Source organism: Polyodon spathula, chromosome 17 (genome assembly GCF_017654505.1).
Source record: "Polyodon spathula isolate WHYD16114869_AA chromosome 17, ASM1765450v1, whole genome shotgun sequence".
In the NCBI taxonomy this organism is placed as follows: domain Eukaryota; kingdom Metazoa; phylum Chordata; class Actinopteri; order Acipenseriformes; family Polyodontidae; genus Polyodon; species Polyodon spathula.
In genome coordinates this window covers 20,542,271-20,554,760 of record NC_054550.1, presented here as the reverse complement: position 1 = coordinate 20,554,760, position 12,490 = coordinate 20,542,271, and the positions used below count along the sequence as shown (strand labels likewise).

Below are 12,490 nucleotides of genomic sequence, written 5' to 3'. Positions count from 1 at the left end.
GTACTTGGCAGAAGCACCTTTTGCAGCAATTACTGCTATGAGTCTTTTTGGATAGGTCTCTACTAGCTTTGCACAGTACGATGGTGACTTTTTTGCCCATTCTTCACAGGAAAAGTGCTCCAATTCTGATAAGTTTGTTGGGGATCATCGATGGACTGCAATCTTAAAGTCTCGCCATACATTTTTGATTGGATTCAAGTCAGGACTGACTGGGCCACTCAAGAACATTGATTATCTTCTTCTTCAACCACTCCAGTGTGGCTTTGGCTTTGTGCTTCAGGTCATTTTCCTGCTGAAATGTGAATTTCCTCTCCAGTTTCAGAGTTTAGGCTGACTCAAACAAGTTTTTCTCAAGGATTCGCCTGTACTTTGCACTATCAGTTCTCCCCTCTATCCTGACAAGCTTCCCAGTCCCTGCTGAAGAGAAGCATCCCCATAACATGATGCTGCCACCACCGTGCTTGACAGTTGGGATGGTGTTGACTGGGTGATGCAGTGTTGGGCTTTAGGACGAAAAGTTCAATTTTTGTCGCGTCTGACCACAAAACCCTTTTCCACATGTCTGCAGTATTATCTACATGCTTTTTTGCAAACTCTGTACACACTTCAAGATGAGGCTTTTTTGAGTAATGGCGTCTTTCTTGCCACCCGTCCATACAGGCCAACTTTATATAGGGACCGGTGTGTTGTTGATGTGTGAACACTGACTCCCATCTCAGACACAGAACTATGCAGATCTCTAAAGTTCATTGTTGGCTTCAGAGTGACATCCGGAATCAGTTTCTTGCTTGCCAGGCTGCTCAGTTTGGGAGGGCGACCTGATCTGGGTAGTGTCTGGGTGGTATGATGCATCTTCCACTTCTTAATGATGGACTTCACTGTGCCGAGAGGGATAATTAGTGACTTTGAAATTTTCTTGTACCCCTGTCCTACTCTGTGCCTCTCTACCACTTTACCCGACTTGTTTCGAAAGCTCCGTGGTCTTCATGGTTGCTTTGTTGAATCACTATGCGAGCTGCAGCTTGAAAGTCTTTATATACCTGAGGGAAATTATCTACAAGTTAAAGAACTGTGAGTACAAGCAGGCTGAAACCATTTCACTAATTTTGTGACCGTTCAAATAAATTATTTGCACCTGAGCTGATTTAGGGCTGCAGTAGCAAAGAGGTTGAATACTTATACAACTGAGATGAATCTTTTTTTTTTTTTGTAGATTCTACATGTAAAGTCTAATTTGAAAGTGTCGTGAAGTATGCTCAGGTGACAACAAAATGTGAAAACTTTGCAGGGGGGTGAATACTTCTGCAAACCACTGTACATAAATACATACATACATACACACATACAGATAAACAAGCAAGTAAGTAACCACAAAGTTGCAGGTAGCAAATGTTAAATGCTTTTAAGTTTTAAAATGTTAAATTCAGACTTTGCACTATTCTGTGAGGTTTAGCTGTAAACCACATTTTAATTTAAGGTAGTTTAATTTGTTTCTGTTTCATTTTTTATCCTGTTTCAGACAAGCCGTCAGACTCCCCGGAGAGGCTGCTGCAGGAGCGCTTCAGGAAGCTGGGATGCTTTCCAGAGGCCTTCAGCTCTGTCCAGTACCGAGGCACGCGCACCTACAACCCCCCCACCGACTTCTCAGGACTGCTGTGGACTGTGGAACAACAGCTGAGCAACAACACCATGCGTTCCCCCCGCCCCTCTCGTGTCATCTACAAGGCCCTGCAGGTACCACCACTCCCCAGGGCACAGCGAGACTGGAGACTGTAGCCTTGACTACATCAAACAGCAGCTTAGCAAAAGTCCAAGCAATGCATTATGATTTGTGCATTCCAATTTGTTAGTGTGGATTGAAAGATTAAGTGATTTACAGATTTTTTTTTAAACCAGAGAAAGAAAGGTTATCGTATTCAGTTTCAAGTTTTAGGTAAATTGTTGCACGTCTTGGGGAGTTGATATGCAAAAGATAAGTCTCCCATATATGTTCCAGTCATCAAGACAAGAAGTTAAAACAATTTGTATAGAATTATATAATGAAGAGCAATTAGATAATGTGGTCATTTTTTACTAAAACAGAGGTAGTTTTTCATTGTGTTATTTTAGGTTTTTTACCTTTTGAAAATAATTTACTAATTTAATTTAGTAATCAGAACCATGGAACCAGCGGTTTTGATTTACAGCCGTGGCAGGGGATGAATATCAGATGTATCCTTTTTCTTTCATAATAATTTTCATAGAGGTTCTCATTTTCATATATGTGCTTGAGGCGAGAGGCAGCAGGTTTCTAAACAGAAAACAGTGTTATAATTACATACAATATCAAGTAGAGGAGTGTATGTATAGTTCTGACACCTCTCCCTGTGGTGCTGCAGGCTTTAAGTGAGCGCTTCAGTGGGGAGATCCTGGACGAACACATGGCTCACAGCTCCTTCTTCCCTGATGAATACTTCACCTGCAACTCCCTCTGCCTCAGCTGTGGGTAAGTCTCCTCTGATCATGGTGCTGATCCCTGTGGGTGAGACTGGGTAATAGCTAGAGCATGATTACTGTAACTACCTACATTCAGGTAGTTAGAAAGAACTCCACTCAAAACATTAGAGCACTCAGGTAGCATAGGAAAGGTAACTCTACTCAACACTGCTAGTAAACTAATCTTGCGTATATTCATATTTGTATCTTTGCCTTTAGTACAGTAGTAAAGACACTTTTAGGACTTTTTTAATCTATTTTTATCTCACCTTTCATCTCTTTCCCTAAACTCCCTATTTTAGTAGGTTTCCCTTCATTTAGTTTAATATTTGGTCTGTGTCATATCTCCCTTAAAGAGCTCAGTTAGCAAGTAGCAATTCACACCTTCAAAAGGAGGAAGTAAGCTTTAAAAAATAACTTGTAGTATTCATTTTTGTATTTCTTGAATGTCTTGAGGTTTTGTAAATGTTTTAAAATAAAACCATATTTATTTTAAAATAAAGTACTGGTACTGTCCATGTAATAGACTCAGACTTGAATTACAGTTCACTGTAATACATAAGTACAATACTTGATCAATGTACAGAAGTCAGCATTTGACTCCTGATAAGAAGAGTTCCTGATAAGATTTTTTTGGGGTTTTTTTCTGAGACTTGAGTTCACGGTTGTTTTCTATCAGGGCTGGCTGCAAGAACAGTATGAATCATGTGAGGGAGGGGGTGTACCACGAAGCCAAGCAGCGCTGCCGCTACTCCCCGCAGTATGACAACAGAATCTACACCTGCAAGGTGAGGGGCTGCACACTCTCTACCAGACTGTATATCTCTTAACTGAGTACCAGTGTTACACAACACCCTGCAGTATTTCCAAGAACCTCATGGTGCTACCTTTTCTGTGTCCCGTGTTGTTTGTATCGCAGCTTTATATTTTTAAATTGCTGATTTTTTAAAACAGTCATACATCATGGGTCATAAATCAGCTGGCTATAGCTATAATACAACCAGTTATGCTCTCAGTGGGAGCTTTGGTGACATTTGTTTATACACACTGTTATAAGAAGGGTTCTGTAAATTCTTTCTTTTCAATTCTGTTTCCAATTACATAATGATTGTTGTGATTATCCAATTACTTTCATTTGTGACTTCAATTTAAATAATGTATTGCCACTGTGAGAAGCCCATTTTAACAGACTACTGAGAATTGCAATTTTGATCAATTGCATCTTGGAATTGATTAAAAGGGAATTGGAATCGGAAATTGATTTTAAAAAGGAAATGTATTTGGAATTGAAAAACAAGAAATGACCCCAACTTACTCTTTTTGAACAGCTGTGCAATAACCTAACCACAGTTGTTGGTCATTTATTAGTTTCCATATCTCTGCTACTGAAAAAAAAAAAAAGATGGCTGCCAACCACAGAACAAGTTTTTTGAAACTCTACTTAGGTTAGGAATAGAAACCCAGCTGTTCAAAGTGTTGTTCTCTTGCTGTGCTGCAATGCAGGCCTGCTACGAGGCTGGGAAGGAGGTGATTGTGGTTCCCAAAACCTCTGCGTCCTGCGACTCACCCTGGTTGGGTCTGGCTATATATGCGTGGTCTGGGTAAGTGCTCTATTGTATTGTGATAAATGTTTTGGTTATTTCCTGTGTTTGAGAGTATCCACTTTACTACACAGTGAAGTGTGAATGGAGCTGTAGAGATGACTGTGCTGTGTTTGCAGGTATGTGATTGAGTGTCCGAACTGTGGGGTGATCTACCGGAGCCGGCAGTACTGGTTTGGGAACCAGGATCCTGTGGACACTGTGGTGCGCACTGAGATCGAGCACATCTGGCCTGGGGTAAGTGCTTCTGTCTTGATGACTTACAGGGCTACTGTACTTTGCAGTACAGACTTGAAACACATATCAGTGGATAGGAGAGAGACCGACTTTCACTTCCAGACAGTTTTTTTTTGTTTTTGTGTGACGTCACTGAGAGGTGCATTTAGCGTCTAAAAGGTGGAGGCAGTTTACAGCAGCCCGGCAGAAACAAAACATCACTGGACCTTGTTTAGAGTTAATAAAAGAAGGGTAACCACTGTCAATCTGCTGTATTTGACTTATTATATTAAAACATTTATTCTGTCTCGTGTTATATGTACAGTGCCGTGAAAAAAGTATTTGCCTGATTTTATGCATTTTTGCATATTGTTGACACTGAATGTTATCAGATCTTCAACCAAAATCTAATATTAGATAAAAGGGACCCTGAGTGAAAAAGTAACACAAAATGTTGATACTTATTTTATTTATTTATTAATGAAAGTTATGCAACACCCAATGCCCCCGTGTGAAAAAGTAATCGCCCCCTTAGACTCAATAACTGGTTACGCCACCTTTAGCAGAAATAACTGCAACCAAATGCTTCCTGGAGTTATTGATCAGTCTCTCACAGCGCCATGGAGGAATTTTGGCCCACTCCTTCATGCAGAACTGCTTCAACTTAATGACATTTGTGGGTTTTCGAGCATAAACTGCTCGTTTCAGGTCCTGCCACAACAACTCAGTGAGGTTTATGTCTGGGCTTTGACTAGACCATTCCAAAATTTTAACTTTCTTGTTTTTCAACCATTCTGATGTAGACATGCTTTTTTGTTTTGGATCATTGACTTGCTGCCTGACCCAGCTGTGCTTCAGCATCAGCTCACTGACAGATGGCCTGGCATTCTCCTGTACAATTCTCTGATACAGAGCAGAATTTATTTTTCCTTCAATGATAGCAAGTCGTCTAGGTCCTGATGCAGCAAAGCATCCCCAAATCATGACACTACCACCGCCGTGCTTGACCGTTGATATGAGGTTCTTACTGTGGAATGTAGTGTTTGGTTTTCGCTAGACATAACGGGGCCTATGTTTGCCAAAAAGTTCCACATTTGACTCATCTGTTCATAGAACATTGTTCCAGAACTCTTGAGGATCATCCAGGTGCTTTTTGGCAAACTTGAGACGAGCATTCACGTTCTTCTTAGTGAGCAGTGGTTTCTGCCTTGCTACTGCCAATTTTTACCCAGTGTCTTTCAGATGGTGGAGTCATAAACATTGACCTTAGCCAAGGCGAGAGACACCTGCAGATCCCTGGATGTTGTTCTAGGGTTCTTTGTGACTTCCTAGATGATTTTACGCCTTGCTCTTGGAGAGATTTTGGCATGACGGCAACTCCTGGGAAGATTCAGTATTGTCCCAAACGTTCTCCATTTGGACACTCTGACTGTGGTTTGTGGAGCCCCAGAGCCTTAGAAATGGCTTTGTAACTCTTTCCAGACAGGCATCAACAACTTTTTTTTCCAGAGGTTTCAGGAATTTCTTTTGATCGTGGCATGATGTGCCTCTAGAACAGGGGTGTCAAACTCATTTCGTTTGGCAGGCCTGATCTGATACTCTGGCGCGGGCCGGACAACAGTTATAAAAATACAAAGACGAACCCAAAACCTTTGCATGAGTGTCACAAAGACGTCTGTAGTGGGTGACATCAGACCAGAAACAGGAACCATGAAATCAACAGACAGAAAATAAAAGGTTGTAAAGACAAACAAAACACATTACACGGCACTTTCGGCAAAATAAATAGACAAACAAAACGGACTACACAGACAAACACGATGAGCTGATATTTTAACTGTTACTTTGTTACCTCCGTCTCCAATCCCGTTCTGCACTCACCGAACACACAAACCCGAGTGAGTGAAAACATTCTGCTTCTATGCAGCTGTACTGAGACTCGATTGCTAATCAATCATTCAATTGGAGTCGCGGTACAACTGCACGTGTTAATAAAGTGCAATTCCCTGTACTCACATATTATTACATTTTACTTGCACATGAAGTGCAGTGCAGTCCTCTTGCCTAAATACAAATAGACATTTTAAACACTCGTGTTACACAGACCCATTTATATCTCATGTAACAATGACTATACGCCAACATTAGCACACAACATACAACACAAAATACACACAGGGGCTGGGCACTTTGCCACATATACCCCCCCTTGTGCAAAGCACACATGGCCTCAATGGTCACCTCCCCCTTAAAATCCCAAAAGTCTCGCTCAAAGTCCTGAGCCAAGAACAGGGACTTTAAGGGGTTGATGGATGGCAATGTTGCCAGTAGCCAGGCTGCTACTGGCCATGCTGTCAGCAGACGTGCTGACAGTGGGGTGAATCTCTCCTCCCGCTGTACCACTGAAAGTGGAAAAGCTGCCAATTGTGCGGCTGTCAGCAGACGTGCTGACAGCTCCCAGACTGACTCCTTCAGCCAGGACAAGTCCAGCAGCGGAAAAACTGCTGGGGTTGGTGGTCTCCAGACCTCCCCCAAGATCTCCGGCAGAGAAACTGCTGCGGGAGAAGGTGGTCTCCTGACCTCTCCCCCTTTCATAGCCGGCAGCTCCCTCTGGGGGGATTCCAGCCCCCAGAACTCCTGCAGCAAAATTGCTGCGGGGAAAGGAGGTCTCCTGACCTCTCCCCCCTTTTTCATAGCCGGCAGCTCCCTCTGGTGGGGCTCCAGCCACAATGACCCCTGGCGAAGCAGAGCCGGCAGTCCCAGGCGATGCGGAGCGGCAGGCATCCTTGGGCGAAGCGAGGCACAAGTCAGGACAAGCTGGGGTGCGGGTTTTGGCCCTCTTCTCGGCCACTGTGGCCAGGCAGTTCTGGACCTTCTGGTGAAGGGAGAGGCAGCTCCTGCTCCTCTCCTCGTGATGGTGAGGGAAGTGATACCAGCAGGCATTCATCTTCTGCTGGTGGAAAGGGACCCAGCAGGCATTCACCCTCTGCTGGTGGACAGGGACCCAGCAGGCATTCACCCTGTACTAGTTTAGGTGGCGGAGGCAGAGGCAGCTCCTGCTGCTCTGCTCCTGGCAGAGGAGGCTCCTGCTGCTCTGCTCCTGGCGGTGGATGTGACGTAGGCAGAGGCTGCTCTGCTCCCTGCCTTGGAGGTGGCGGAGGCAGAGGCAGCTCCAGCTGCTCTGCTCCTGGCGGTGGAGGTAGCGGAGCCAGAGGCAGCTCCTGCTGCTCTGCTTCTGGCAGTGGAGGTGGCGGAGACAGAGGCAGCTCCATCTGCTCTGCTTCTGGCAGTGGAGGTGGCGGAGACAGAGGCAGCTCCATCTGCTCTGCTCCTACCAGTGGAGGTGGCGGAGGCAGAGGCAGCTCCAGCTGTTCTGCTCCTGGCGGTGGAAGTGGCGGAGGCAGAGGCAGCTCCTGCTGCTCTGCTCCTGCCGGTGGACGTGGAAGAGGTATGTAGTCTCCTGCCGGTGAAGGTGGCGGAGTCCGATGCAGCTCCTGCTGCTCTGCTCCTGCTGATGGAGGTGGCGGAGACGTGTAGTCTCCTGCCGACGGAGATGGGAGCAGCGTGTAGTCTCCTGCCGACGGAGATGGGAGCGGAGTGTAGTCTCCTGGCGACAGAGTGGGAGCGGCGTGTAGTCTACCCTTGTTTCAGGGGACTGGTGCGGCTCTCTCTCACTTGCAGGGGACTGATGCGGCTCTCCCTCTCTTGCAGGGGACTGGTGCGGCTCTCCCTCTCGCTGTCTGGGTGAAACCAGCAGGCATTCTTCCCCTGCTGGTGGAGGTGGAAACAGCAGGCATTTTTCCTCTGCTGGTGGAGGTGGAAGCAGCTGTCCCTCGGGCTTTGGATTCCCACGGTCCCCCCTTCTGGGCGCTGGACGCTCACAGTCCCCCCGTCTGGGCGCTGGACGCTCACAATCCACCCGTCTGGGCGCTGGACGCTCGGGCTCCTCCCACTTGGGCATTAGTTCCCTCTCTGCATATTGCGTGGGGCATAGGGCCAACATGTGCCCATATACCCCACAGCCGGGGCATAACTCGGCCGTGAGGTACTGGAAAAAGGCCTTCAAACCGTCGTCCCTGACCTCCTCTTGCTGTTGCAGCTTTCCTCTCCCCCTTCTCCTTCTCCCCACCTTCCTCTCTTGGGCCGGTTCCTCCTCCTTATAGTGGCGGAAGTGGCCGTGGGTGTCTGGCCATTAGTCGACACTCCTCCTCCCCATCCTTCACCTCTTTATCCTCCTTCCATCCCATTTTATTCCAATCCCCCCCCCCAAAAACTGCAATTCCTGCTCTGGTCAGCGTCTACGAGGCACTAGTAATCTCACGATGACACCACGTGTCACAAAGACGGCTGTAGTGGGTGACGTCAGACCAGAAACAGGAACCAGGAAATAAACAGAGAGGTGGAGTTGGGTGGAGCTGAGCGATTGCCTACATACAAATATACATTTTATACACTTGTGTTACACAGACCTGTTTATATCCCGTGTACCAATGACTATACACCAACATTAACATACAACACAAAATACACACGGGTGGGGCACTTTGCCACAATGAGCAACACAAATTGTCATGTTGCAATGACTGCTGTCAGTTGGCGACCACGTGGGTGAGACAGCAGTGCGTCAGCTGTTTCGAGTAGACGACACCAGTGACACCAAAACAAGGTTCTGTAGTGACAAGTGTCATCGTGTCTTTATCCGTGAAGAGACAGGTGGAACAAGAGTGCTGTGTGTTTCAATAGAAATGGGGAATTTCGTATTTCTTTGTGGTCATGAATGGAAAGCCAATGTGCTTTATTTGTAATAAACATGTGTCTGTTGTGAAAAAATACAACATTAAAAGACACTATGAAGCAAACCATGGCAAGAAATATGATAAATATACACGTGAAGATAAATACTCTGAATTAGCACAGTCATTGAAAAAGCAGCAATTGGTGTTTACTAATGCTTGTAGCATAATGATGCTGCTGTTAAGGCAAGCCATGTGATTGCTCACAAAATAATAGCTTTTTCTTCAAAACCATTTTATGATGGCGAGTTGTTGAAGAAATGCTGCTGAAATAGTGTCTTGTGAAGCCGCAAGCTTTCTCTGTTATGAATATTAACAAATCAAAATGTTATTCTCAACTTAACTCGATGCTCAAGATATTGATCTGCTGGTTCAAGCAAAGGCTCCAGGTATCAGGAGCAGCAGTAGCAGTAACTAATGTTCTTTGTCTATCTTTTAGCTAAGTGCTAAATAAAAAATTGATCAGTATCTATTTATATTTTGCAGTTTTTTTTGTGCTGGGACGAACATGAATTTTCATGTTTTGGATATTCGTTCAAGATTTAAATATTTGTTTGGATATTCATTTTAAAAACGTTATCAAAGCCGTTATATGTAGCACTGTATTAAAGTTGAAAATTATTCCAGAATTAAGAAGGGTCCTTGTGAATTAACTACAAAACAAAGAAAGCAATACAGTAGTTAAATCGTGTGTGTATTTCAAGTAAAAACTTTTTTTAAATAATCACTGCCCTTGTGTCTTGGCAATAAACAAAGTGGGCATAGACGCGTTTTTATAAAGTAGTAACATTGGTTTTTAACTTGAATAAACACTTAAAATAAAACACATGTTAAAAGGACGGCGTTGTACAATAGAAACAATATTTACTCACCTATATCATAATATTGCAGACAGAAATGGACCCTGATTGTAGCAGCGGTAAGAATCCAAGCCCCACCCCCAACAGCAGCAGCAGCAGCAGCAGCAGTAGTGAGGGACAGCGAGCAGTGAAAATCTCGCTGCCGGCTTCCGCGACAATATAAAATCTCACACAGAGAAAATAATTTCTGATTTACAGAGACATTTGTTTTTTGCCTTTGAATACATGTGAAAAAACGTTAGTTATTTTATGTTTGTCCCGGAACTTTTTTTTTTTTTTTTTTTAACCTGTATTCTAGTGAATAAAAAAATGATATTCTGCTGGCCGGATGACATCACTCCGGGGGCCGTATGTTTGACACCCCTGCTCTAGAACCTGTGTGCTGACAACTTCACTCTAATAGTAAGGGCCAAAGTTAGTCAGATTTATATTTGGCAGGGCTGGCCCAAATCAGGCCTGATTGTTAACCAAAGTTTTCAAACAGCTGACCCTAATTATCCCTTTAATTAGGTTGAGTTGAGTTATTTTCTAAAATACAAAATACGTTTTCTAAAAGTATTTGTCATAATCTGGAGGTGCATATCTAGCGAGACAATGCAGGTATGCAAAAGAGAAGTAAGATACAATCTAAGAAATGTCCAATATTTGAGAACTACATTGCATTATTTACAAAAAGAATATACAGAGTTGTATACTGCAAGTATATGTGTGCCAAAATAGGATAGTATAATGGTACCAATAGTATACTAAAACCAGACAATTCTGGCACAAGTATACTTGCAGTATGTTACTTTTTTGTAAGGGATGATATTGGATTCTGACACAAACTTCTTTATACCCTCTTAAATGTTAAATCCTATGGGTGGTGAAAAATGACAAATGTGCACACATTATATATTAAAATGTGCAAGTGTCATTTATTAAGCATATAAGTCAAATACTAAATACAGTACACCCTCGCTATAGCAACCCTGTTTGGGTCCAAAGCCTTTTGCTCACTACAGTAAAAGGACAAACCAAAACGAACAATATAAGCTGCTGGAGTAAGTTAAGGAAATCACCTTGGATAAAGGCATTAGCTAAACTATTAATAATGTTAGTACTGTTTTTATTCTTTGATTTTCTTTGTTATTACAGTATTGTCACTATTAGAAGAACGTAGTACAACAATCCCCCCTCAAAAAAAGCGCATCAACAAAGTTTCAGTTTTGTTTCTTTTGCAAATGTTAATTGAAATCTTGGTTCCATATTTAAAAAATAAATAAATAAATAAATAAATAAAATGTTGCTTTGCCGTGCCGATTGCATACAGCTGTACGTGTCAACATCAGTAGCAGTTTGATTATTTTTTTTTTTTTTAATCGTTATGTAATTGTATAACGTAGACCATATATAGCGAGGATGTAAATAGTATATGTACACTCGGCTGACGGTTTGGACCCGTGACTGTTGCTACACTCGGTACAATAAGTTACAAGCAAGCACCATACATTTAAAATAAAATTATCAGTACATTTCATTAATCACATTAAAGAAATTTAAAAAAACGTTGTCAACATTCTACGTGCTATTTTCCCAACCCCCCCCCCCCCCCGGGTTGGGAAAATAACGTTAACGATTTAATAAAGGTAACAACAAAATAACAAAATGTGAGTCTTGGTGAGCAGAGTATTGTAGCTTGTAATTCCAGTCTGTAACTTCGTTTAAAAAAGGGTAGCCTTCAATATAAAAGTATATACTTTGGCTGTCGTAGTGTCCGTTCTAACCTAACAGTCATGTGACATAAACCAGAGCGCTTGAGTTGTCAGGGGTGTTACACGGGGATTTGGTCACAAGCAATGTAAGAACATAAAAACATAAGAAAGTTTACAAACGAGAGGAGGCCATTCTGCCCATCTTGCACGTTTGGTTGTTAGTAGCTTATTGATCCCATAATCTCATCAAGCAGCTTCTTGAAGGATCCCAGAGTGTCAGCTTCAACAACATTACTGGGGAGTTGATTCCAGACCCTCACGATTCTCTGTGTAAAGAAGTGCCACCTATTTTCAGTTCTGAATTCCCCTTTGTCTAATCTCCATTTGTGACCCCTGGTCCTTGTTTCTTTTTTCAGGTCGAAAAAGTCCCTTGGGTCGACATTGTCAATACCTTTTAGAATTTTGAATGCTTGAATTAGGTCGCCGCGTAGTCTTCTTTGTTCAAGACTGAACAGATTCAATTCTTTTAGCCTGTCTGCATATGACATGCCTTTTAAGACCGGAATAATTCTGGTCGCTCTTCTTTCCACTCTTTCTAGAGCAGCAATATCTTTTTTATAGCGAGGTGACCAGAACTGAACACAATATTCAGTTGTTTGACAAAGTTTACATGTACGTATCACTCAAGCATTACCAATGAAAAACATTGATCCCTCTAAACATGTTTTACTGGGATGATCTGTGAGCAGAATCTCGATTGAGAAACCGCTGTTTGATTAAAGCACAGAACGTTTTCTTGGTATAGAGTAAAAAAAATCGTAAGCAGCCAAAAAAAGGCGTTGTCCAACAGA

General features: G+C 43.0%; 1 protein-coding gene across 3 annotated transcripts in view; it reads left to right on the top strand.

Annotated features, from left to right (window-relative positions):
* Window positions 1-12,490, top strand: part of LOC121330198 (zinc finger FYVE domain-containing protein 1-like) — a 58,506-nt gene that overhangs the window by 21,559 nt on the left and 24,457 nt on the right. For all 3 annotated transcript variants that reach the window (XR_005951841.1, XR_005951840.1, XM_041276538.1), the window contains exons 3-7: window positions 1,520-1,734; window positions 2,379-2,485; window positions 3,155-3,263; window positions 3,979-4,076; window positions 4,196-4,313. Coding sequence is in view for 1 of the 3 variants with exons in the window: in XM_041276538.1 (XP_041132472.1) it covers window positions 1,520-1,734; window positions 2,379-2,485; window positions 3,155-3,263; window positions 3,979-4,076; window positions 4,196-4,313 (647 nt within the window). In the remaining 2 variants the exon portion in view is untranslated. The remainder of the gene's footprint in view (window positions 1-1,519; window positions 1,735-2,378; window positions 2,486-3,154; window positions 3,264-3,978; window positions 4,077-4,195; window positions 4,314-12,490) is intronic.